This window comes from Vidua macroura, chromosome 3 (assembly GCF_024509145.1).
Source record: "Vidua macroura isolate BioBank_ID:100142 chromosome 3, ASM2450914v1, whole genome shotgun sequence".
Classification (NCBI taxonomy): domain Eukaryota; kingdom Metazoa; phylum Chordata; class Aves; order Passeriformes; family Viduidae; genus Vidua; species Vidua macroura.
In genome coordinates, this window is record NC_071573.1 from 35495132 (window position 1) to 35519703 (window position 24572).

At 43.8% G+C, this 24572-nt stretch overlaps 1 protein-coding gene across 5 annotated transcripts in view; it reads right to left on the minus strand.

The window, feature by feature from the left end:
* PLCB1 (phospholipase C beta 1) overlaps positions 1-24572 on the minus strand; it is a 354560-nt gene that overhangs the window by 255349 nt on the left and 74639 nt on the right. For 2 of the 5 annotated variants that reach the window (XM_053972199.1, XM_053972200.1), the window contains one exon: positions 12266-12442. The exons of the other annotated variants lie outside the window; for them this stretch is intronic. In XM_053972199.1, coding sequence (XP_053828174.1) covers positions 12266-12367 — 102 coding nt within the window. In that variant the 5' untranslated portion in view covers positions 12368-12442. The remainder of the gene's footprint in view (positions 1-12265; positions 12443-24572) is intronic. 5 annotated transcript variants of the gene reach the window in all.

The following is a 24572-nucleotide window of genomic DNA, read 5'->3' on the forward strand; positions in this document are numbered from 1 at the left end:
TCTGCCAGTGTGACACTCTCCTTTCCATGGCACAGTGCTCTCACCACCATGCATGGACAGACTGCCCATAGGGCTCCTTTAAGGATGCTTTGCCACAGACCAAAAGAGACAACAGTTCAGCTTCTCATCTTGGGACTACAGTCCCCCCCATTTTCCCCTGGGGCCAAGGGTCCAGGAACAGAGATCATCTTCTTCCCAAAGACAGAGGGCATCACCATTCCCTCCTCAGCTTTCCTCTGTTCTTGCCATTCCTGTGCTGGTGGTTGCTGAAGCAGGTCTCCTTGGGTCACCACTGCATCCCTCTAAAATGCAGTCTCTATTGCAGGAGATTTTGGTTCAGTCTATGGCTAACAAGAAAAGTCCAGCTAAAAGCTACTCCATCATCTCCTCCCACCTAAAAATTTCTTCTTCTAACATCTCAGGTCCCGGACTGTCTCTCTTCCACTACAAATCGAGGAGGAGTAATATTTTACAAAGCCCTCATTTCCCAGAAAAGGTTAAAAGTTCAGACTCCCTGGACGGCTGAAATCTCTGCTCAGCATTCTCAACTCCCACGCTGGGCATCATCCCCCCCCTTTCTCCTTCTCCTCTGCCGGCAAATCTCCAGGTGCCATCAGGCTCTTTGTCTCTTCCCCTCTGAAGTGGGGGGGGACAAAAGCATCTCCGCTTCTCTCCACCCTTCCGTCCGCAGGAGCTGGCTCGGTTCCAGACCCTCAGCCACCTCGGCCTACCTGGACAAGGCCGCGTGGCTTCCCCTCCTCCACCCAGCCCATGGCTGGGCAGGGGACAGTCTGCACTCTCTGAGGACCGGAACCAAAGAGAGAGTTCTCCTGGGAGTTCTTGCTTTTAACCCCCTGTGTTCTCAGAGGCGTGTCCATACTTTCAGTGGTCCCTCCAGGTGCCAATATCCAAACCTGACCACTGATTGGTTTGACCCAACTTCCTGGAAAAAATTCACTTCCATGTCAAACCATGACAATCTTCAAAGGGACTATTCAAGTTATGGAAAGTAAACAGAGGAAAATTAGGAAAACAACTTTTTGGTTTTTTCCTCCCAGAAAAATTATGGTTTGAAAAGCAACAATGAGACAACAAATCTACTTAGGAGAACAAGGAGAACAGTGCTTGGGTAGAGGCTGGGGTCAGTGGCATCACCGACTGTGATTTTAGTCCATGGACATGTCAGATCAGGATTTCATTGATAAGAATTTAACTGCAGCTTGTCACCTTCACAAATCCCTCCCACAAAACACAGTTGGGCTGGCTGTAAGTCAGGACAGGAGGGGTGATGACACAAGGCACTCATAATTAGAACCTGGGTGACAGCTAAGCCCTGTAAAAGACACATGGTGAGGGGGAGAGCAAATAAACAGGAACTTGCTATAAGGTCATGTCTGTGTGGTTTGTGGTCAACCCTTGCAGCCTTATAATGACAATTATGATATTTGGGGTTCTACTTGGTGATTTTTTTCCTACTACTGTTTGTGAGTCCAAGGTCCTGTATGAGAATTACAGGATTAAACATAGATTGGGATGTGTAGAGGGACACAAGTTTTTAGGCACATATCTCCAGGTCTGTGCAAACAATAAAAAATATTCTCTCCAGTTAAACCAGACTCTCAGATTCTCATTATCCTTCCCCAGGATAAGCAAAGTCACAGTTCACCGCCTTCTCCTGTTTTTTGCAGGATGTTTTACACGACAATTCACAAAGCATCTCACTGAAGGGTCAAGAGTGACCACAATAAACATGTTCTACTTAATAATGGGCAAACATAAAACTGGCAGAAACTATGCAATTCTCTCAAAAGCAAGCAAATAAACACAGGGACTTCTGACACTCTTTCTTTCACACCTTTACATATATTCCTGTTACAAAGCTTGCCTCTTCTGTAACAAAGAAAATCCTCCCTCAGACACATGATGTGACATTTTATATTTCTTTTTAAGTCTGGATTTTCTCCAGGATCTTCCAAACCTGATTCAAAACACTGATCTGTGTATCAACAGTTTTGGAAATGTAGGTATATGACAGTGTAATGGCATTTTCACTTCCTTTCTCACAGCAAATACAATTTTCCATTCAGAAAAAAAAAAATTGCAAACACCTTTAATTTCTCTGAAAATCTGGCTTTACTGACAGTCCAGATCTGAATTTACCTTTTTCTGTGCAGAAAAGTCTCTTAAATACTAACAGTGTGTGTCTGTTCTTTAAAATAAATTTTTATTTAGGCTGGTAGAGGCTTAGTCTCTCTCAGTAGCCTCAACCTTTCAAAAGGATTGTTTACCACTTCAGTTAAAGGAGAACAGAATAACGTGACCAATTAAAAAGATGAAGGAGATGGAGTTTAACATAAAACTTGAAATTACTCTTATGGATAAACAAACCTTAGCCAATTATTGCAGTGGCAAAACAAATTAAGATACAGTCTCAAACCAGATTAAACACGAGATTAAGTTTCTTCAACAAGTACGTGCCCAAGATGGGAGAGCTCAGCAGCCACAATCCTGCGTGTCCCTGTCATTACAATCCTTAAGGAGGAATACAGAGCATTCAAGCATTGGGAAAGCACCAGTAAGAATGGTATTTTAATACTTATTCCACTATTTTGTGTGACTTTTGTTACGAGTTTAACAGACTCATTTGTGCTTCAGGAAGATCCTATCAATATTTGAGCAGCACATCCAACCTCCACCAAATAAATCAACTGATCTCAACTTTTATTGCCCCGGATATAGAATCTACATTTGATCATCTCATAAATAATTGCTCACCTCTGATTCTCAGAAGAGTTTGAATGGTCCATTATCAGGCAGAAGCCTAAATAACGTACTGTTATTATTCCATTGATGGCATATAGTGTCTCCCCCTCCAAAATTCATAATTAAAGAAGCAGGCTGGGCATATAGACTCTGTTCACTTCAGAAATATTGGAGACATTTGTTTCTTCTGCACTTGCCACACAGGGACAGGAATCTACACATTGTCTTTTCTCCCAGCAATAAATCCCAAGGAAACCTCAGCAATGTAGGGAATAGATCTCAATATCCACTACTGTCTAATTGATGTGGTTTCTGAAGGGGTTTCATGCTCCATCAGAATCCAAGGCAAACTAAATACCAGACACCATGAAGAAACAGGAAAAACCATTTCCAAAATGGATTTATAAAGGAAGCTTTGGAAATAGGCAGAGAGTTAACATTTATTTTGGCTACATAACCCCTCCTGAAGTTTCCCTGGAATACAGAAATGCTCCTCAGGGCTGTCTCAGCATGTTTGTGTCTCTAGCAGCTGCTGCAGAACGGGTTTCCCTTCAGGACGGAACGCAGGGATTGCTCTGAGCTGTCCTGTACAAAACCCCGCTGTGTGGGTAAGGGAAGCGCAGATGCCATTGGCTGCACACGCCGAGTGCCTGCACTTGGCTCCATGGGTCATTCCTGCTGGGACTCCCCACAGCGCCACAAGCCTTTGGGAAGCTTCAGAGGACAGGGAGAGTAACACATCCTGTGCCTTTTGCTGCTTTACAAGCCCGGGAACCAACCCCCACTTGGTAATAAAATGTGCCCTGTGCAGAATCATCACTTCTCCCTTTAGATGTGCATGGAGCAAGCCCCTGTTTCTCTTCTCTTTCAATCCTAAAATTAATTTCCACAGTGCTTTAGGTTATTTAAAAAGGAAAAAAAAACCACCAAAACAAACCAAAACTTGTTTCTGATACCTGACAGGAAAATTAATGTCTTTCTACGGCAGTAGCTGCCACTCACTACAGACCTTCCTACATCTGCGTGTGCAGCTCCCTGAGCACAAAGAGATAGGGAAAAAAAAATCTGATTTGAATTTATTATGTCATTTCTATGGCGTTGATGTTAGACATGTTAACAGTGGTCTGCTATGCATGCAGGTTAACATATGTCTCTCACATTATGCAGTCAATATCCCACCCAGTGTAAATCTCAAAGTTCAGCATGCCCTGAATTAAATCCTGTAATGACTCCTAAAGATGGCCGTACAATCTCTAATGTCAATACCATACTCTGGTCCATGGTTATAATTTGTTCAGTCAATAATTCACCACAGTCTATTAAACTTAGTACTGGCTTCCTCAAAAGCGCTAAAATAAATGTTTAAAAGACTCCCAATGGCATATTTATAGTTATCTATAATTGGCTCTGCAGCATCACAGGAGCACATCACAGAAATTATATACATAAATCAGACCACGATCTTAATTTCACACTTATTCTCCAAGGGTGGACATAAACAATTGCAAAACCTCCTGTAGTTCATGATAGCCTTAATCCACAGCCCAGGCTGCACAGCCAGCAAGACTCCTCTGAGTTTTGTTCTCCTTTGGCTACGTCAAGAGTCTGAGCAGAAGCCGAAGGCCAATTCCCAGCTGACACTACAGGACAGCTCCTCATTAGGAAATTTCTGATTCCACAGTGTAATTCAGCCCCAGCAAACTGCTGAGAGCAGTCAGGTCTTTGGGATGCAGCTGTTGTGGAAAAGGACCGGCTGTGGGACCACACAGAGTTATGGATGAGAAGGGGAAAGTGTCCCTGCCCTGAAGAACTCCACAGATCCATGGTGGAGGGCTCCTTCCTATTCAGATGTGACCTTCTGAGTGACACACAAGTCCTGATCAACAACAGGCAAAACAAAGCTCTGATTTCCAGGAGAAGGATGACCATCAAGTGTCAGCTTGGTTATCTCTATTACCTCACTTTTTGTTATTAAAAAAAAAAAAAAAGGCAACAAAAGCAAAACAAAAGAAGAAACCAATACAAGCAGGCAGTGCAGAAGTGCTGAATGTTTTTAACAGCTTGTTATCTATCTTTGTGATAGATATGAACTCCATAAGAAGACAAAAAACAAGGAGAAAAAAAAGACTGGCTGGCAAATGTTGATGTACAGCAGCTCATGTTACAACACACACTGCTGGATTCCTTTTCCCATCCATATGCCAGGAACAATTGACCTAAGGCAAGGCTTTTTTATTGCAACTTTTGGCAGATCCAGTCAATATCCATTATTTACAATTATGCTTTTGTGTGTGTGTTTCCGCTGTAGTATCTCTGCCTAATTGTCAAGTCCAGATAGACTTTGCCATATAATTATTCAAAATGCATTTAGTAAGTGATGCAGATGGAAGATGCAGGAGGAAAATAATACCAGTATGAAATTACATTCCTAACAGCACTCTGCAATGCATCTCTCTAAACAGAAAGTATATGGTAAGCTAGCACTAAAAACCCTCTACCAAAACCCCTCTTTGTTCATGTTTCCTTCAGTAATACAACACCTTTTGTTTTCCTGATTTGTAGTGACCAGCAGCTGCCTGGACCTGCACTGGAAAATCCCACTTCTACCACCCCACAACACAGATCCTGCTTAGGGCTAAAACCCACAACATAACTGGAGTCCTCTAGACCCATGCTTTAAACAAAAATCCCATGTTTCACACCAGGGTAACAGGGCTGGGGGACAGGACCTGGTATAAGCACGGACCTGCTGCCCACAGAAGTTACAGTTCAAAAGATAAACTCAGTTTGATTCAGTTCAGCTGAGCAGATTATGGACTTTCTTTCAGCTGACAAATTTTTGATGTGATATTTCAAGAGGGTGATAAACTTACTGTAAACTGATTAAATTTGTCATGTGACAAAATCATCTAATGGCCAGAGGTCCTGAACTTTCCCTCTGAATACCTGAAGGCAGATCAGGCAGGTACCAGTTTAGTATCCAGCTATATCCAAGCTTCTGTCTTATGCTCCTGGGACAGCCAAGATATGTTCTATGGAAAGGTAGAAGAGAGAGGCGGGGGGAGCCACAAGAGTGTCAATATCAAGTACATGACATAAAATACACTCTGTCTGTACTTGTTTTCAGGGCTCTTTGCAAGTAACCACATCTTGATGTCCCTCCCTAGCTTCCAGTCTCCTTTATGGGATCATCTTCTAGTGACTGATAAGAGGAAGCTGCAGGCTGGAATTTGCAAATGCATTCAGTGTGGGAGTTGCTCCATTCCCCCTGGAATAAATGGTATAAGCACTAGCAGTGCTAATGGAGGATTAGCTAATGGTGGAGTCCCCTGAGACATGAGCTTGTCTGAATTACCTACTCTGTTAGGACTCTTGGAGGACAGGGGAGCTTTGGCAAAGCTGCACTTCCAACATCTTTCTAAGCCAGCCAAATTAGTCTAAATTAACAATGGCAGGCCAAAAAAGCTTGAGCAATATAATTTGTGCTTTGTGCTAGAGTATAGTACAGCAGCATGCATTCTGTTCTGAAGTGCAACTCTAACAAAAAGCAAAAGGTAACTCCTAAAACCTCTCAACACTTCCCTTTGCACATCCCTGTGAAAGATGAGGGATCAGGCATTGCCCAATACCTAATTTCCAATATTTGAGCAAAACCAGTGCAAACTGACACACCAATACAAATAACCTGTCCAGAATCAAGGGGCAGCAGAGTTCAGTGTCTCCTGCACTGCCCATGAAGGGATTATAGGAAGGAAAACTGAAAAAAAACCATTCCTCAGCAAGCACAAGAATGGACTTGCGCAGTGATCCCTCAATAAACCCTGTGCCACCTCTCCTAAGCTGAACAAGTGATGGAAGAAATTGTTCTCCTCCTCTGCTCACGTATGTCTCCCCGATGCGACATCTGAGCAGCTCCTGCAGCCATGGCAGAACCAGGTCGATGTTTCCACTAAACCAGTCTGCAAGACACCTACTCCAGGCTGGGAAAGGAGCGGCTGCAAACCCACAGACTGCCAGGTTCTGCTTTGAGCTCAGCTGAGATCACCCACCAGCCCCTGTCCCTGCCTCCACAGGCAACATAACCTGATGAGCTCAGTTCCACTCCAATGGGAGAAATTAAAATTTCACACAATCCAGGGTGACGAGCATTTGAGCGGACTCTTGTCATGATGAGCCAACAAATCCCACCATTTCCTTTCATTTAATTTTTGCTGTTTGCAGATAAGAAGTATTTGTTTAAAAAAAAAAAAAAACAAACAACAAAAACAAAAACAAAAAACCAAAAACCAACAACAAACAAGACACCAAGAAACGCTAAAATACTAAAATATTTCTAGGCTTGTTGCAGAAAGGCTGAATAGTGAAAAAATGCTAAGGGTCCAAAAGACTAAATTCCTTATCCAGCTCCAGTAGCCCTGCCAGCTCTGCCTTCTGACTAACAGCGTCCCTGAGATGCTGCCCATACTGCCACTGGCAGAACTGCTCATATTTAATTCTCTCTCCTCCATTCTTTCCTCTTATTCCTCCAAAGACTCCTGTGTTTTGGCATCCCCTCCTCAGGCTCGCCATCTCCTAACTCTGCCAACCCACCATTTGTCTATTCTGAGTTCTTTGTGCATTTACAAAAGTGACCTTGTGACCTCTTGTAAAAGTCACCTTGACAACACAAAGGGAAAGCCAGAAGACAAACACACACTTCCCAGTGCTGCCTGTGGCATCAGCCTGACTTTCTAGCACGAGATGTCTTCTTCCCTGAGCTATTCCTGCTCACTCACGTCCTCTGTCCCCAGAGCCCTGGCTGATGGATCCAGCTGTTGCCTGCAGGGTTTAAGGGAAGATTGTGCTTAATTCACACATTTCACAGGACTGGAAGTTTGGCCATCCAGGTGCAGGTGGAGCCATAGCTGCAGCAGCCAAACAAATTGGCTGGCAGCCGTCACATCATCGCTCCATACATAACAGTTAAGTTATGTACTCTGCCAGCAACTTTGGCTGCACAGAGCCTGGGGCCGGAGTCATCTGTGCAAGGTAGGATTTCACAAACGACCCTTCCTGCAAATAACATCTCCTTCCTGCAAATAACATCTCCTTCCTCGTGCAATCTCAAACATGCTGTGATTTCAGGCTCAGGATGGTTGCTCTCGCCATAATGAAGTGCCTGGGGTTTATTCAAGTGTGATGGTTATGCAACAAGGTTAGCGAAGCACAGCTCTGACTGACTGGCACATGAAGAAGAGACACAGATAAGGCATTTTAGAAGACCAAACCTGCCTTCTCCCATAGGTTCTACTTTGGGGGGAGTTTGGAGCAAGAAGAAAATGCAACTGATTTCAGAACATTCACTTGGAAATCAGGTAGGGCAAGGCACAAGCAGACTTTACTTAAAAATGAAGATATTAAGACATTCACTTGTAATGCTGACTGAACATTTTCTATAAGAAGAAAATTAACTCTCTCTTCTCCTTTCTGCCTCTCTAAAGAAGCTCATTTCCTTCCAATTGCTATCTTGCAGAAAAAGTATGTCTTGACTCCCAAAATTTGTCTTTAGTAACCTACAGCAAGCAACAGAATGTGTCTGTACTTGGAATCTAAGAAATAAGGAAACTATGTCCTCCCACAACCAGGCAAGCCACAATTATTTGGGGGATAATTTTAAATCACACATGTTTAAAAATATACATGGAAACATACTTTTTGGTTTGTTTAAACCAAGGGTATATGTCAAGGACCATCAGCTTCAACTCCTCCTAGACTTTGATGGCTTGTTTAGCCACAAGGGAGAAGAGGAAGTTATTTCTTTTTGTGGCAAAAAAGAAAAATAAACAACCCCCCCTCCACTCCTCCAAACCCACTCCTCCTCACGCACACACACCAGAAGACCCAAAGTCAAACAAACACTAGCCCCAGAGGAAATAAACTTTATAAAAACCAAACAAGCATAAAATTCCTTAAAGTGTACCACCTTTAAAGAGAACATTTGGCTACCACTTCAAAATAACAAACGGGAACATGCAGCCCATGTATCTCCTCCCTTTGCAGAAATAAATTGAGAGTTGCTGTGATACCTAAGAGATCCATCAACAACAAAAAAATAACCAGTGAGGCTTGTGCATGTGTGTGTCTGCAGACCTACAGTGTTGGCAGATTCTGCCATCTTCAAAAGATATTAAATGTTGTTTGAATTGTAGCTTGCTATTTAAAGTTGGCAAGTCACACCTAAATTTTCCAGAATATAATTTCGATTACCTGGAAAAAATAATGCTATTTTGGGTATTCTCATCATCAAAAAAAGCACATTCGGGGCATGTGCATACACGTAACAGACACATCATGTACATGACACCTTGTATTTTACAGTTGCGCCCAGTGATCCAAATTGACAACAAAAAAATTTAAACAAGCTTATGTTATGAGATTCTTTAAATCATGCATTTAAGCTTTTTTCTTGATCAATTTTTTACACTACTTTAAAATTTTCACCTAAAAGAGCAAGAAAATTCCTCTCTCAAAACAAGCAAAATATCTCTTATGTCATGATAGGACTGTTATGTCATGATAGGATAGCAAAAATTAGGACTTTTAACAAAATGCCAAATATGATGAGGTTTAAGCTTCAGAGGATCTATGAACATCTGAAGGAATCAGTGAAACCAAAGGTAAAATAACAACAGGAATTACACCACTGATTTCAACAGCATCAGGTTCTTATACTGCCTGCCCAAACTTAATTTCTTTTGTGTCAGTTGATTATGCCTTGGCATTTTGCCCTCCTGTTGTGAGCCACAATTTGTAAATTAGTTTTCAAGGTTAAAAAAGGTACAAGGAAATGAGATTTCCTACTGCCAACCAAACATCACAATGAAGTATTGCAGTAGCTTTCCCAAAAGTGCACACATTGGTCACTCTCCTGATAAGAAAACCTTAAAAATAAATTCTAACAGGTGATTCATTTGCCCTTTACCACAACCCCAGCACAGCCAGGGAGATGTGCTGACCCCCCAAAGCCATGGCTCCAGCAGCAGCTCAACATCTGTATTTTCACAGGGTGCTCCAGAGCAGCCACCCCAAAGATCCTCTTCACCACAGAAAAAAGCCTGAGCACAAAGCAGGTGCAATAGGGACAAATTCAGGCAGTGATTCTCTTCTAAACACAAGGTTCTGTCTGTTCTACAGGATAATCATCATCATCATTGTCGTATGTCTCAGAAGAAATCCGGAGTCACATCTTGCTCTCTGTTTTGCAAACAGAGCTAATGAGAGTCATGTGGATAATGTTGTTCATTAGATTGAGGATATGAGCCTGATTCAACTCCCCTGAAATCAACGGCAGGCTTTCCATTCATCCTAATGAACCTGAACCAAGCTTCTGTAATGTCAGAATGCAAAACCCTCTGCTCGTCCTGCCTCACACAAGTGTCTGCTGCATTCAGAGCAATCCTAGGACAAATTTAGCACACCAAAACTCAGTCAAATCAGGTCAGAAGAAAAGAATACACAACAACTGAGAATACACAACAAGAAAAGAATACACAACAACTGTGAATACACAACAATTTTCATATTGAAATGCCTTATGTCAGTGGGAAATAGCTGCATATTTTCCTTACTCTACTTTTTTCAGGGTTAACTTCAAACTAAATTAATCATGTAAAATTCAAAAAATCCTCAGCAGGTACTGACAGAACTCATGTTAAAGCATGGGATATATGCAGAGAACTCCAGGGCAGTGCAGCTTCCAGTGTCACTGAAAGCACTGATCATTTTATCAATGTAAAGAAACTAAAACACAGTCTTTAAAAAGAAAAGCTGAAGAAAATGCCTATTTTTACAAGCAGAAACACATGATTCGTTTCAGGCACTCATTTACAAGAAGGAAAAGCAACTTTTTCTCCACACAAGTTCTGCAAATGATGCATTTTAACAGGTACACAAACTGGGATTCTGGCTACAACAACAGATTTCTGTGTTCTCTTGTTACCCTCACCTAAGGGCAGCAAGTGGCAGCATCCCCTCAGATAAATCTTTACCAGTTTGCTTTAGAGCTTTTCTTGTTTTTATACTAAATAATGGCCAGGTGATGGGAGGAAGGGAGGGCTGCATCAGACCAAAGGCATGTCAGGAAAAGCTGCAAGGATGGACAGGGCTGTTATTATTTGGATCAGTGTTGTCTTTGGCTGGGTCCAACACAAACATGCTGCAAGACAGACCCTCCCTCAGAAGTACACACATTACAGGGATGCTCATTTAATAGCTGCCAATTGGATACAGACTGGGAATGAAAATATTTTTTACTTAAATGATGACTTTATATTTACTTCAACAGCAGCTCTACCACTCCCAGTAAATAAATCTCACCACTGACTTGAAGCAATGTCCTCCCTCCCTAGTTTTCCTCATTGTGAGCAAAGCCATCTATATTATTTTTACTCCTCCTTGTTTTCCTTATAAACTGTGTGCATAATGCCAACCCCCATCAAGCCCTATGGAAGCTCTACACTTCAAAAGGACAAAAACAATACTGAGGGTTACTTGTGGAAGCTCATTCAGGGAGGCTGCTCTAGTTCCTTGCCCATCTCCCAGGCATTTGGGGGATGCAATTCATCTTGGTCTAGTGCTTTGTCAAATTTCCACAGCTCTAATTACCTCATTATATGCTTCACTACACCAGTCAAGCCTTTTTCCTTTCTACATTGCCTCTTATGGTCATGTTGCTTATCCTAAGGAACTTTTTTTTTTTTTTTTACTTTTTTTTCCCCTATGTGTGAAAAGCAGCACAGGGAAATGAAGTGAACTTGCTCAGTGAACTTCCCGGCTCTTGCCCGGCTGCATGCCTGAAGGCACAGGATAATTAGGCACATGCCAGACAGATCACATCTGATGCTTTGCTCTCTCCAGCTGATTGCCTTTCATCAGCACCTCCAGTCATCCTCAGCTTACTTTCTTTTTCAGGTCCCTATGTGCCTGTCAGATCACAAAGAATTATTTTTGGAAGGAGTATGTGGAGACAGACAGGTTGGAAACAGATCTGAAAAAGCAGGAAACTGAATACAGAAAGAACAGCAGAGATGGTGACATCAGCCTCCCAATTCTGGATTTCCATAGCTAAGAATAAGTTATACCTGCTACCACAAGCATGGAAAGGCTCTCTGGAAGGCAGAGCATTAGGCATGCACCAAAGAGACAAGTGACTAGTATTTGCTGTTTACCCCATTAAAGGGAATTGTTTCCAGTGCAGGAAGAACAGAGTTCTATTGAACACTGTGTTCAGATTTCTCTACTCCAGATTTCCATCCAAACATGGGGATTGAAACACGGGGGAGATGAATCTGCACCTTGTAGAAGTGGATTCTGGCCACCAGTTCCATCCAGCAGTGAGTCTTCCTTTTCCTTTCAATTCTGATCTCTCACCCAGAGACCTGTTTTCTCTTTCATTCCCCCCCTCCCACACCCCCTGCAAATGAGGCATTCCCAGCAGGAAGCCGAGGCTTTGGCTGTGTTCTACCTCGAGCCTCCTCCCCTGTGGCACAGACGCTCCTGAGGAATTCACTGCATCTCCAGCTGGGTTACTCAGCTTCTGGTTTATAAAGCACATGCAAAAAGCCATCTTGGCAAGAAAAGAGAGCTACAACTCCTCTCTCAGAGGCAATTAAACTTGTAAGTGCAAGTCAACAACTTCTCCCTGAAAAAAGAACAGAAAGGGACTGAAGTGAGAAAACTGAAGCCAGCATTTGATGGAGCACACCTTTCAGGAGAAGAGAATACCCAGCTTGCTGGCCCTGTACCACAGTTTACTTTGTCAACTGTTAACACAAGCAGCTTTCTTTTGCTATTGACCAGGAAGCACCAACTGAGAACAAAGCAAACACGGGTCTCCACATTGTTAGTGGCCCAGAAAAATGCCAAAATATGTCCAAGGAGCTACAGACAAAAGCCTGGTACATAAATACACACAGCTCGGAACACTGAGCCTACAAAGATCACTGGCTTCAACAAACATCACTGAGTATCTGCACTGTGAGAAGGTGTCCATGAACCTGTAACCTGCTGAGACCAGTCTTCAAATACACAACTTCAACAAGATCCTCACCAGTTACTTTCAAACAGGTCAGGTCTAATTTTAAGATTATTTTCATAAGGTTTGTCTCCCATTAGCAGACCGAGGTCTTCTGAAAGTGTTGGTTTTGGTGCTGGTGTGACCCACTAAGAGCTACAGCTTGTAAATCCTACCTTCTCTTGCCTCATCTGACATGAACAGGAGCCTGGGGCTGGGGGAGCTGGAGGTCTAGATGACAGAACTTGGTCTGAAGTTGTTTCATGTTCAGCCACTGCTGCTGAGCCATCCATGGAAGCTGCCATGGGGGCAAACCTGGGATGCCAGGGAAGTAATGCTGAAAATCCAGCCTTAAATTTGGTACCAAAATCCTTATGGATTTTCTGAAAGGCAGCTGACAGACTGGAAGGTTCATTAGGCTCGAGGGAGAATTATCTTTTCTCCATTTTCCTCATATTCTGTGTTTGTTTCCACCAAGCACCTCCTATTCCCAGGATTTGTTACTTCTCTATGTCAATGGCACCTATTCTTTCTTTCTTCTGTTTACCCTTTCATCTGCTTTCTTTGGCATTATTTTAGTCATCCAAACTAAAATTTCCTTCCTTTAATAAAAAGTGCTCTTCCTTTCTTATCTACACAGTCTTGAGACAAACAGTTCTGAAAATCTGCAAGGTTTGGGTTTGTTTGGTTTATTTGGGTTTTGTCCCCAATCACCTCTCTCCTGCTCTAGAAACAGAACATTGCTGTGGGGGATCAGTGTGAGATCTCTTGGATTCTTCACACAGGGAAAAAAAAACCAAAACAAAACAAAGAGGAAAGGCCAAAAAAAAAAGTTTTTCTATTTGGATGAACTGAACAGCATTGATCCTCTAAGATGGGAACCAAATGACAGGCCAAAGCAGCCCTTAAAATAAGTTACAAACCAAGACAGCATTACTACAGAAAGGCAGGGGACCAGCAGGATGGGAGGGAATAAAGCAAGTCAGCCATGCCCCAAAGGATGGCTGCTGCCAAGGAAACAGTTCAGGCTCGGAATAAATTACAGCATTTTGATCCCATCCACTACTTCAAAAGCATTCAACTCATCATGGGGACCAAAATTTCAAAAGGGCTCAGTTAGTGTCCATTTGAGCAAGAAAGGAAGTGGCCAAATTTCACAAAGAATTGGACATGTGGCAGTGAGCTACTCTAACATCTATTAAGAAGAATCTGATGCTAATTTATATTTCTGCCATTACTCTGCATCTCTCCTGAGTTTGCTGGCTCAACCTCATCTTTCAGCTATGTCCAGTATCCACTTGAACATTCCACATTAACATTCCCAGTTAGCTCCTTCACAGCTGTTCTGCTCCCAGTCTCACATTCCCAGCCACTGTTCTCCCAGTTGCTGGCATTGCTCTCTCCTTCTCCACGTGTGCTCTGACTCTGGAAGGGAGCCAAGGCGAACTGCACACCCATCCCTCCCTATTTCCTTTTTACAAGGGCACAGCCTCTGGTGCTCAGGTAGCAAAATCCTTCCGTTATCTCACGGACCTTTTTGCATATTTCAAGAGGTTGTTTTGTGGCTTGTGCAAGCAAGAGCAGAGTTCAGGGAGGTTTGTGTTGCCTTCCCCACATCCTCACCTCTCCTATCACACAGCCCCTCAGTGGGCACCTCATAGTCAATGGATGTGACAGGTCTAACAGCCTAGTCCTGATGTACACCAGCACTGCAGGAGGGAACAGGGAAAAGAAGGTTTTGATGCTGCTTTGCACTGGAGCAGATTGGGAATGACTTTCTGCTAGTCAAGGCCTGGTGCACAGCAGAAGGAGAGGAGGAACCACTGCCCTGGGAATGAAGTGAGAACAGACAAACATAGGATTTACCTTTACTTAGTGCCAAGTTTCCTTCCTGTGCTCCTGGAGGACCTGAGGCAAGGTGGGCTTCTAGCACAAACAGAGTAAAGCAAGGCACGGCACAAAGCAAGAGGAAAGCAAAGGATGGCCACCTTAGTGGGGTCTACTGTGGAGGGGAAAGAGTGCTTCTGGAAAGTCTGGCAAGGAAGCTGAGACTCCAAAGATGAATTTTGATGGCCTTCCCTTCTGTCCTTCTGCAGCTGGGCTGGATGCAGTGCCAGACAAGCTCTCCTGGAGCACTCACACCTTAACTCCCACTGACCTCCAGCTGAAGAGGAAGGCTGAGTTTATACTTCCACCCCTAGACTAAGATTCAGATTAGCATTTATTTTCTGTCCTTGCTAAATCCCTGGTAGGACCACCAGACCACTAACTTTCACTATGCTTCAGACTTGCTTTAACAGGATGAAAATTATAATAATAGTAGTTTCTTGCATTCCAGACTTTACTTTGTCATTTATGAGCTTGCCTGTTTGTTTTTTCCAGAAAAAGGGCTAAATCCTATGCTTGTTTGGAAGTTCATCCACAAATGAAAAACAAATTCAAAATACAAAAAAAAAAAAAAAAATTAAAAAAAATTTAAAAAAAGCTGCATCTCTCAGTAATGCACTAGAACACTTTAAACAACAGAGATTTCAGTTTTGTGACAGACTGGAAATTCACCCAGCTCGGGAACATATCTTGATGCTGTAAATACACGTGGGTAACAACTCTACCATTTCTGTGGAAGTTTTTAGTTCTGCAGTACTAAATATGGCTCTAATTAAAGATTTATCATAACCTGTCTCTTTGCATCTGGTGGCTATGTACTGCAAATCTGGAGAAGCATTGCAAAAATCAATTAGCTGCTGTAGTGCCAGCCATGCTTCCTGTGAGTTTCAAAACATCTTTGGATATGGAGCTTGCTGTGTAACAAAATACAGGGTTATCTGTGTTTCCAACTCCTAATGATCCATTAAATGAGTGTATGGCATGAGGAGAGAAGGGTGTTGTTTTAGCTATTTATTTTTATAAACATCAATAGGAGCTAGAGTGTAATTAAAAAAAGTTTGCCAAACCTTACATCAGGTCTCAAATTACACTTTTGTGAATTTAAGAAAGGTTATTCTAGTACAGTGGAGTGATTCAATGCATAAAACTTGTTCTGGGGTAAAAGACGAACATTTTCTGATTTTCTACACTACTGAAGGCCAAGCAGAAAACAAAACCAGACTCAAAGGTAAAATAAACTTTCACCAAAGGACCAGACAGAGCTCCAGTTGCTGATTAATAAATAGGGAGTGCATCAAGAGAACAGAGTTGGTACCTCCTTGCACTACAGCTCTTTTGCCCTGGGATCTAACCTCATGTCGAAATAAAAATAATAACAAAGCAGTTGCCTTTTGACCTGCAGCAATGGTTCCAAAGACTCTCTGCACTGCAACTGAACGAATACGAAATTACTCCTCTCACAAGCACACGGTTGCTAGGAAAACAGCTGTGAAAACCTAGAAGTCTGCAAACAAAATGTTAGAACAATCAGGGCCATGAAAATGCTCTGAAAAGAGACATGTTTCTTAGAAAACCAAGATGAGGAAAAGGCAGCTGTGGAGCAGCTGTTTTGGATGCACAAGGCACTTGTATGGACTTCACATGGTACCAGTGCACTGGACTCACAGCCTCCAGGCTCTCAGCAAGCTCCCACACTCCAAAGGCTTCACTTTGATGCTATAAGATTTCTGTCAGGTATTGAATAGCAGCTTTCTGTTAGAAAATGCCCACCTCTGGATCTTTACAGAGAGAACTGATTAAGCTTCTCTCCCAAATTTAATTCAGCACTGCACACTCATCAAATATGTCACAACTGGATTTTGTTATAAATCAATAGGGACTGTAGGGCACATAATCAGATCAAAAATGGAGAAGAACACAGCCTGCACAGCAGAATCCTGACACAGCAAACCTTCCCATTACAGGGTAAGTTGTGCCATGGGAGAAGGAGGTGCTTTTCTGGCTGGGGAGGGGACAAAGGTAGACAACTGCCATTTGTATTCAGGACAGCAGCAGAGCACAGGGCCCAGCACAAGTGTTCTGGCAGTCCATACACACTATTGGCTTTCCACATGATCCTAAGACTGTTAAATCAATAGCAACAGAAGGATTCAGCTGGCCCAGCAGCATCTCTATCACTCTATTTTACAGCTATGCTATATCAATTATCACTAAAAAACATTACCCCTCCCCTCCATCTGCCCCCAAAAAATCCATCCCAGAATATACAGAAATTCCTAGAGTAGTTAAAGATCTTTGGGAAGCCCTACTCTCTACTAATGAGAGCTAGTGCTGACTCCCTAAGCCTTTGGCCAGCTTTCATTCACAAGACTCTTCATTCCACTATAAAAGATGAAAAATTCCAAGTGAGATTTGAGACTGATCAGAGAAAGCCCTGCACTTAATGAAAAGGACAAAAATAGCACTTTTTATGTTTGAGATTCGCACCAATTGCTTTCCACTTTATTTTGGTTTTCCCTGTGTTTAAACATGGCCTCCCACACTTATTTAACACCTGTTTAAACACTGTTTAATCACTTGATACTCACTGAATGTGTTCTTGTTAAGAGGGATTTATGGCACTGACCTGATTAGGCGACAACCATTGGCATTGGTAATCATTAGGCTACAACGGCTCCCTGGGAGATGTCCCACTAAAAGTGGCTGTCTCAATTAAGCACTGCAATTAAGTGGACCATATCTATAGGGTGATCTCACAAGGAGAACAAGGCATTTCAAATGCCTTTTTTTCCTTGTGTTAATACATTTTTAATGCAGAATTAGTACTTTCGATTGGAGAAGAGAACACTACTTACAGGTTTCTCTAAAAAGTCCTTTTTGTGGGGGTGACTACAAACCCTTATATCAATGTTGAAGACTTCCTGACCAATCCCCATAAATCCTGTGGAAGCACAACTCTGGGTGTCTGTGCCACCCAAGAGGCACAGATGGCACTGGAGGATTTGCCAACCAGACTGTCCCAAGAAAGACCCCCTTTACCCAGGCGATGTGCAGTGACAGGGGCTGCTGATCTCTGCTTCATTTATCTGGGGAACTCAAACAAAACAGTGAAATGAGGAGAAATGGGAAATGCAGGAGGACAAGCAAGAGTCCTCTGGTCATAATCCCATTTTTGCCCTCGGCAGTCCTCTTTTCTCCAGAGTTTCTTGGAGCAGCCAGGCAGGGTAGGCCTGAGTAACCAAGCTATTCCCATCCAGTATGCAGAGGCTTGTCCCAAGCCCATCGACTCCCCACAGCCCTTGTGTGACTTTGGTGAGCTGGCTGGGCAGCACCATGGGCACATGCCCAAAATCCATTTCTATTTTGGCTCACACCCAGCCCCCTGAGCAGCAGAGACATCCGTTAGCCCTCCAGTGTGATTGGGAAAGGTGAGCATTTATCCCATCCTTCATGGGCTCAGCCTACCTCTGCATGGAGACCCTCAGGGGCACAGGGATTAAGACACAGGGGTTTCAGCACATCTGAGCACTGCAGTCTGGCTGCCAAACACCCCAGAACCTTTGCAGTGAGGAGAATTTTGATCCTTGCACAAAAGGCTGCAAATGCATTCCCCTTTTCAGAGAAAAGGGAAAGGATGCATGGCAGGAACCTGTAAGACTCATCTGCTGCAGGGCTAGTATCTTTGGAATCAGTGGTAGCTGTGCTTGGAGCATATAAAATGCTGCCTCATTTCAAGAAGCCTGTTGTTGGGAGGGTTATGATTTTTCCTTTTGTTTCTTTAATGGAATTTTCTCCCACCTGTTGCTAAGGGACAATAATGACTGGTATTTGAGACAAAAGAAACAGCCAAGTTGTGGGAAGGATCCAGCTGGCTACTCTCTTACCTGGGTGGCTTTCTCTTTGGAAGGGTAGAGATACCATGGTATTTTGGCCAGGTGGTGAGGGCCTGGGCTCGGTTCCTCTCGCCCTTGGCATCGGAGGAGGCACAACTGGTCTGCAGTCACTGCCCAGAGGATTCATTGCCACTATGGAGCTTTTGTCCTCCCATTGCTTCTCCTGCTGTGAGTGAGCCTTCACTCTTTAGAGCAGCCGATGCACTGGGACCTTATTAACACCCAACCTCACTGGAAGGGACCCTCACCATCTGCTCGGGTGCCTCAGGGGAAAACCCAGGCACGTCTCTCCTACAGAGAAGCCGGGCTGCCGCTGCCATAAGTTTTTTTGCTACACTCTAACCCAGCATGCCGTGTCCACCTGGTGGTTCTGTTGGAGCTGCAGAGTTTCTGCTACGTTTCCTGTGCACTCTGGGGCCCGCTGGCCCCTGCCCTCCCAGCTCCGCTCCAAGGTTCCCCCACAGCCCCGTCGCCGCCCAGCCTGGCTGCCATCGCCGCGTGAGGGAGACACGGCCGAGCTCGCGCCACAGCGCCCCCTGCTGGAGCGGGGAATCACCGCCCCTGCCCAGCCGGGAGCCAGCAGCGCCCCTGGCGGCCGCGCCCAGAACTGCAGCAGAGGGAAAGCAGCTGGGGCCGGGAGCAGCTGGGGCCGGGCTCTGCTCTGCTGGGGCTGGTGGATGGTTGGTTTGTTGGCTTGTTTGATTGTTTGATTGTTGGTTTGTTACACACAGTAGAGAACTGCTGCTCCTTTTCCCATAGCTTTGCCTGACAGCCCCATGATTTCAGACTTATTATAAGGGAGTCACATTTTTTCCATTCTGAGAGGTTCCCACCTTCCTTTGCAGTTTTCAAACCAAGACACTTGTAAACTAATCCTACCTACAGGTGTCAAAGTCAAGGGACACATTCTGCCTCCTTACTTTCTTCAAATGCAGCTGACATGGAAACATCTACTGCATGACAGTGGGGCACTAAACAGAGATCAAATCATCTTTTGTGGTGGTTCTCTGACACCACAGCAAGGTTTGCCAGGTACAATTGTCACAGGACAATTAACATGACTCATACGTAGTCAGGCAGTTGTCCTTCTTTACATGAAAGATCTGGGGTCCGCTTACACGTGGCACAAAGTGCCCATGGCAAATACTTCTCTAGGAAGATTTAATCCCTTCCTATCTGCTGCATGTACCCACCAGCACAGCAGCTGTTCTCATCAAGGCACCAGAGACAACACTCTGAATCATTGGCAAGAAAAAATTAGCTTTTAAAATTGCAATTTACTCTTCTAAGTAATCGAGATTCTTGAAGATATTACCCTAAACTTACAGCTTAATCTCCTAACTGTAGGAAAAAGCAAAATAAAGCTCAGAATAAGACAAACCTGCTTTCCACTTTTTTAAAGTGATACTGCAGCAAGTCTTCAGCCCCCAGCATCAGGCTTCTGGGTAGCTGCAGTCACTGATTCATACCTCATTTCTGACAAACTTCATTGAGCCACTTGAGCTGATACCTCTTTCCCAGATGAGAACAATTAAGACAGTAAAATGCACCAGGCACACACTCCAGCGCTGCTTCCACATGCAAAGCAGTGCCATGGAAACAGAGAAATGCCAGTGCGGGAAGGGCAATCGGCAGGCACCGGATGAGCAGTGAATCGAGGGCTGAGGCAAACAGCTGTCAGCAGGATTACTGATACAGACTGCATTTCACAGGGCAGCTCACATTAATACTGCAGGAAGGTATTTAAAAGTCTGGACAGGAATTTGTTACTTCACCATTAGCTACCACACTATCATTTGCCTGCACAGATAACACGAAGGGCAGCCGTGTGACCTGCAGGCTGGAGAAATAAAGGATTCAGCTTTAGCTTTATCTCTTCAACAGCCATTTCTGCTTCTTTTCTACAGTCTGTAATTTTACACCTTTCTATGCAATACAAGCTAAACACTTTTTTGTTTCCCAGCTAAAGACAAAAAGGCAGCCTGTGGATTGTCCTACTGCCCTTTCTAACTTGAATAACATCAGATAAACCACTTGTTCCCAAGTTTGGATGCTGGATATCCTCTGAAGCAGATCTACAAACAACTCTGTAGCAGGACAGCCTCCCTCTCCAGCTCCACACAGATGCAAACATCTGCTTCTGTCTGCTGCAGGTTCCTGTGACATCTGCCCAAAAACTTCAGGGAATTCTGCTCCTCTCCATCTGACCTCACTTCTGATCACCCTGAGCGTGGAACACTATCAGAAGGGGAGAGAGGCAAACACAACAGAGAGGAAGTGAAGATAAGAGGCAGCATATGCTGAAGAGGCAGGCAAGGGCTCTGCCAGATGTTCTGCAGTGAAACATCTATGGATGTGTCAGACCTAGCTCTTGACGCATGTCTGCTCCGTCGGAGGTTAACAGGGCATTGCGCAGAGGAGAGCTCTGAGGCACCCCACTCAGGCACACCCCAGGGCCTGAAGCCAGAGCCGAGGATGAATTTTAGCTCTCAGGCCAGACTGACCTGCAGCAGCCTTTCCACCTGCTCTGCCCTCCGTGGGGCCCTGAGGCCCGGAGGTTTGCTGCAGGACATCAGCCAGAGCCTGGCTGTGCCACTTCAGCACAGAGACATCACAAATCTGTTCTGTGCTCAGTGGGCTCCCACAGCAGCTGCAGCAATCCAGCCTGTCTACCCTTATTTAGCTGATAATGTCTCTCAGTCCACTAACCATTCACATGCTAATCAACACACGTGCCAAAAATACCAGAAATCAGCCGTAACACCAGCCATATACACCTCTCATAGCTTTTTCACTGCTATTTTACCAGTGCTTTTGTGAGCTGGTGAGAATTCCTAAAGGACTAGGCCTTTCATGTTTTTGGAAAATTTATCTTCAAATTAGATGCTGTGTATATAACCATGGAATGGTTTAGATTGGAAGGGTCCTTAAAAATGATCTGGTTCCAATGCCCTGCCTTGGAGGGCACCTTCCCCTGTCCCAGGTTGCTCCAAGCCCCGTCCAGCATGGACTTCCAGGGATGAGGCAGCCACAGCTTCTCTGAGCAGCCTGTGCCAGGGCCTCGCCACCCTCATGGTCAAGAACTTTTTCCTAAAACATCTAACCTGAGCCAACTCAGTGCAGACATTTACTGTCTTTGAGTTTGAAAGGACACTTGTAATACTTTGCATGGCCAAAACAGGAGCCAAAGGAAACCCAGACATCATCTCTGTACTAGTACTGGGCTCTCCAGATAGAAGCCAACACTGAGCTGCAGTACACCTGGCACACAAACACCCAGAAATCCTGCAGGTACAGCACCTGCCCCAGAGGTTACCTGCGCAAGTGTTGAAAATTATCTACAAAAGAGAGTGAGGGAGGGGGGAAACCCCAGAGCATGCCTGCAGTGGTTAGAAAAACTATGATTCGAGAGAAAATTAAGGCATTTTCATTATGTGGTCCTTAATGAATATTTGTTCATGCCAAAACCTCCCTTTCTGTGAATGAGGTGTGTCCCCCCTTTTCTCGCAAATCATAGCACTCCAATGAGAAAAAAAAAATTAAGTAGTCTTTTACTGTAACCCAAAACAAAAGAGTGATGCTGCCACTTGAGCTACATTCTTCACGCCTTCTCCTAACATTCTCTAATATCATGTTTATCTAAAAACCGCTTCAGGAAGCTTTTAACCATTCCTGTTTGTACAGTACAGAGTGAAATGACCAGTGGCTAAATTTCTATCATTACCCAACAAATCTGGCTTTTTGAATCGGTGATTTCCTGTTTTGCTCTCACTGTAGGATTGATTCAGATCTCCCCTGATGCAAATGGAAAGTGATTTCAGCCTTTATCAGCCCAAGGTTCCCAGATTCTGTAACTCACAGCTCACAGACACAAGTGCTGCTTATTTGGCCAAGAGCTGCCCAGCTGGGAGGCTCCTGAAAAAATCTGGCTGCCTGGTCTGGAGAAGCCCAGGACTCTCCTTACTTCCTATGCTTCTTATGGACATGGGCTGTAAATGGGATGATCTTGAACATCCACAAGAAGAGTATGAAAATGAAAATTTTCTTAGTTACATTCCAAAAGCATCAGTTCTTTAAAACCTCTTTAATGATAAGAAAGTGTGTCCTGTAGCACATCTCTTAGTCGAGCAGAAAAATTTGAGTAGTTTTCACGTTACCAAAAGTACATGGCTAAGAATAACAAACTTTTTATTTCTATTTGCAAAACAAAGTCAGACAGTCTAGATTTTTTTGCAAGGAAGAATACTAAACACATCTGTCTCACCTGGAATGCCACAGAGTTTGGAAAAGCTATCAATCAGTTGTGATCAGGGCCATTAAAGAAGCTTTTATTGCAGATTTTTGTCCCCAGGCTTTAAAAACAGAGCTGCACATTTAAGACTTGGGTTTCTAGGGAAAAAAAAGTTTAAAGCTGTTCTGCCAATAAAAATGTTAACATTTTATTTATAGAAACTTTGCTCACATTCTACAGCAGAATAGATAACCTTTAAAATGTGCCATTTAATAATGGCCAATAAATAGTGTAAACACATTTAATGCAATACAAGCAGCTCAACGGAGCTCTAATCGAAACAACAGATTTCTGACATTTCCTGCAAATCAGAAATTTTGATAAACACTTGTCCTCCTTTGTGAATATTTTTTTCTCCCTGGTCATTCAATTCTAGATTAGTAATTTTACTGAGGTTTTTTTCCCAAATGCCCGAGTCCTGCATTGAGGGGAGATGGCATCAGGTGGCGGTTAATAAATTAACCTCCAGGCACATTAGCAGCAAACGTGACATTTCTCAGCTTCATTCTATGCAACTGATGACTGTCATACCCATATCCTCAATTCTCTGTCCCTGAACTATCCCAAAAGGTTGCAAAATACTACAGCTTTTACTTGCAAATATCTACAACCAGATGCCACTTTTGAATTTCCTAGATTTTAGAGAAAAACAGACAAGTGGTTACTCCAACATTTTCTTTTTTCTCTCCCCCTCTTTTTTGCTTTGGCAGATTTTTAGTTTTATTTTTAGGTTGTTTCTTCTGTTGTAAAGGCACAACAAATCAAACTTCCAAGCACAACCACACAGATAAGGAGGTAAAATGGTGGTGAGATTCATGAGAACTTCCACAATAACCTCTCTCATGTCATCCCTTTCCTTCATACCCTAACTCATGCTCCATTTGTTATTTCCACTGTCCTCAGTGATTAATGCTGCCTTTTCCTCCCTCTGCACTGCCGGAAAAGCAGAATTTGGAGCAGTTTGGCACAACTCCTTCGAGCCCACCAAAGAGCTTCTTCCCCCACTTTGTGACTGCCAGGGCTGCAAGTCCCCAGGTGACCTGCAGCTGTATAAACCTGCCAAGAGCATCAAAGCCTTCTGGCAAACTTTCAGCCCCTCCACACTTCGCTCCAATTCCACCAGCAGCTCCTGAAGCAGCCTCTGCTGCTTCCACCCTTCCTGGCTGCAGCTGCTTTGCTTCCCAAGGGGCCTACCCTGCTGCTGAGGTCTCTTTGATTTTGTCTTGGTTAAAAAGTCAGTCCACAGTGGGCTGGACTCTGCTCCAGAGTTACAGGAGCCAGACTCCAAGCACTGCTGTTTCCTGACAGAAGGGTTTTCCTCCCACCCCAGTCAGTGGCTCTAACTGACACAAAGGACCATTATGATGCTACACCACTCTGTACCTGCAGGGCTTAACCCTTTCTAGGAGAAGAATCGACACAGAAACAAGAGCTCTGGCATCTTCCTCGGAATATCCAGGCTTCTGGGTCTGGCCAGGAGACTTTGTGCATCTCTTATGGCTGTAAATGAGTGAAATTCATTTACAATTTCAATTTCAATTCAAGTTCAGGCTGTAGAAACACACTGAAAGTCCCTCTGCTACTGAGGCCAAGCATGGACCAAGTGACAGCTACACACCCTGAGGGACAGGCTGTGGTCCATCCCAGGCAGACCTTGTGAGGGAGCTTGGCTTTGATGTGCTACACC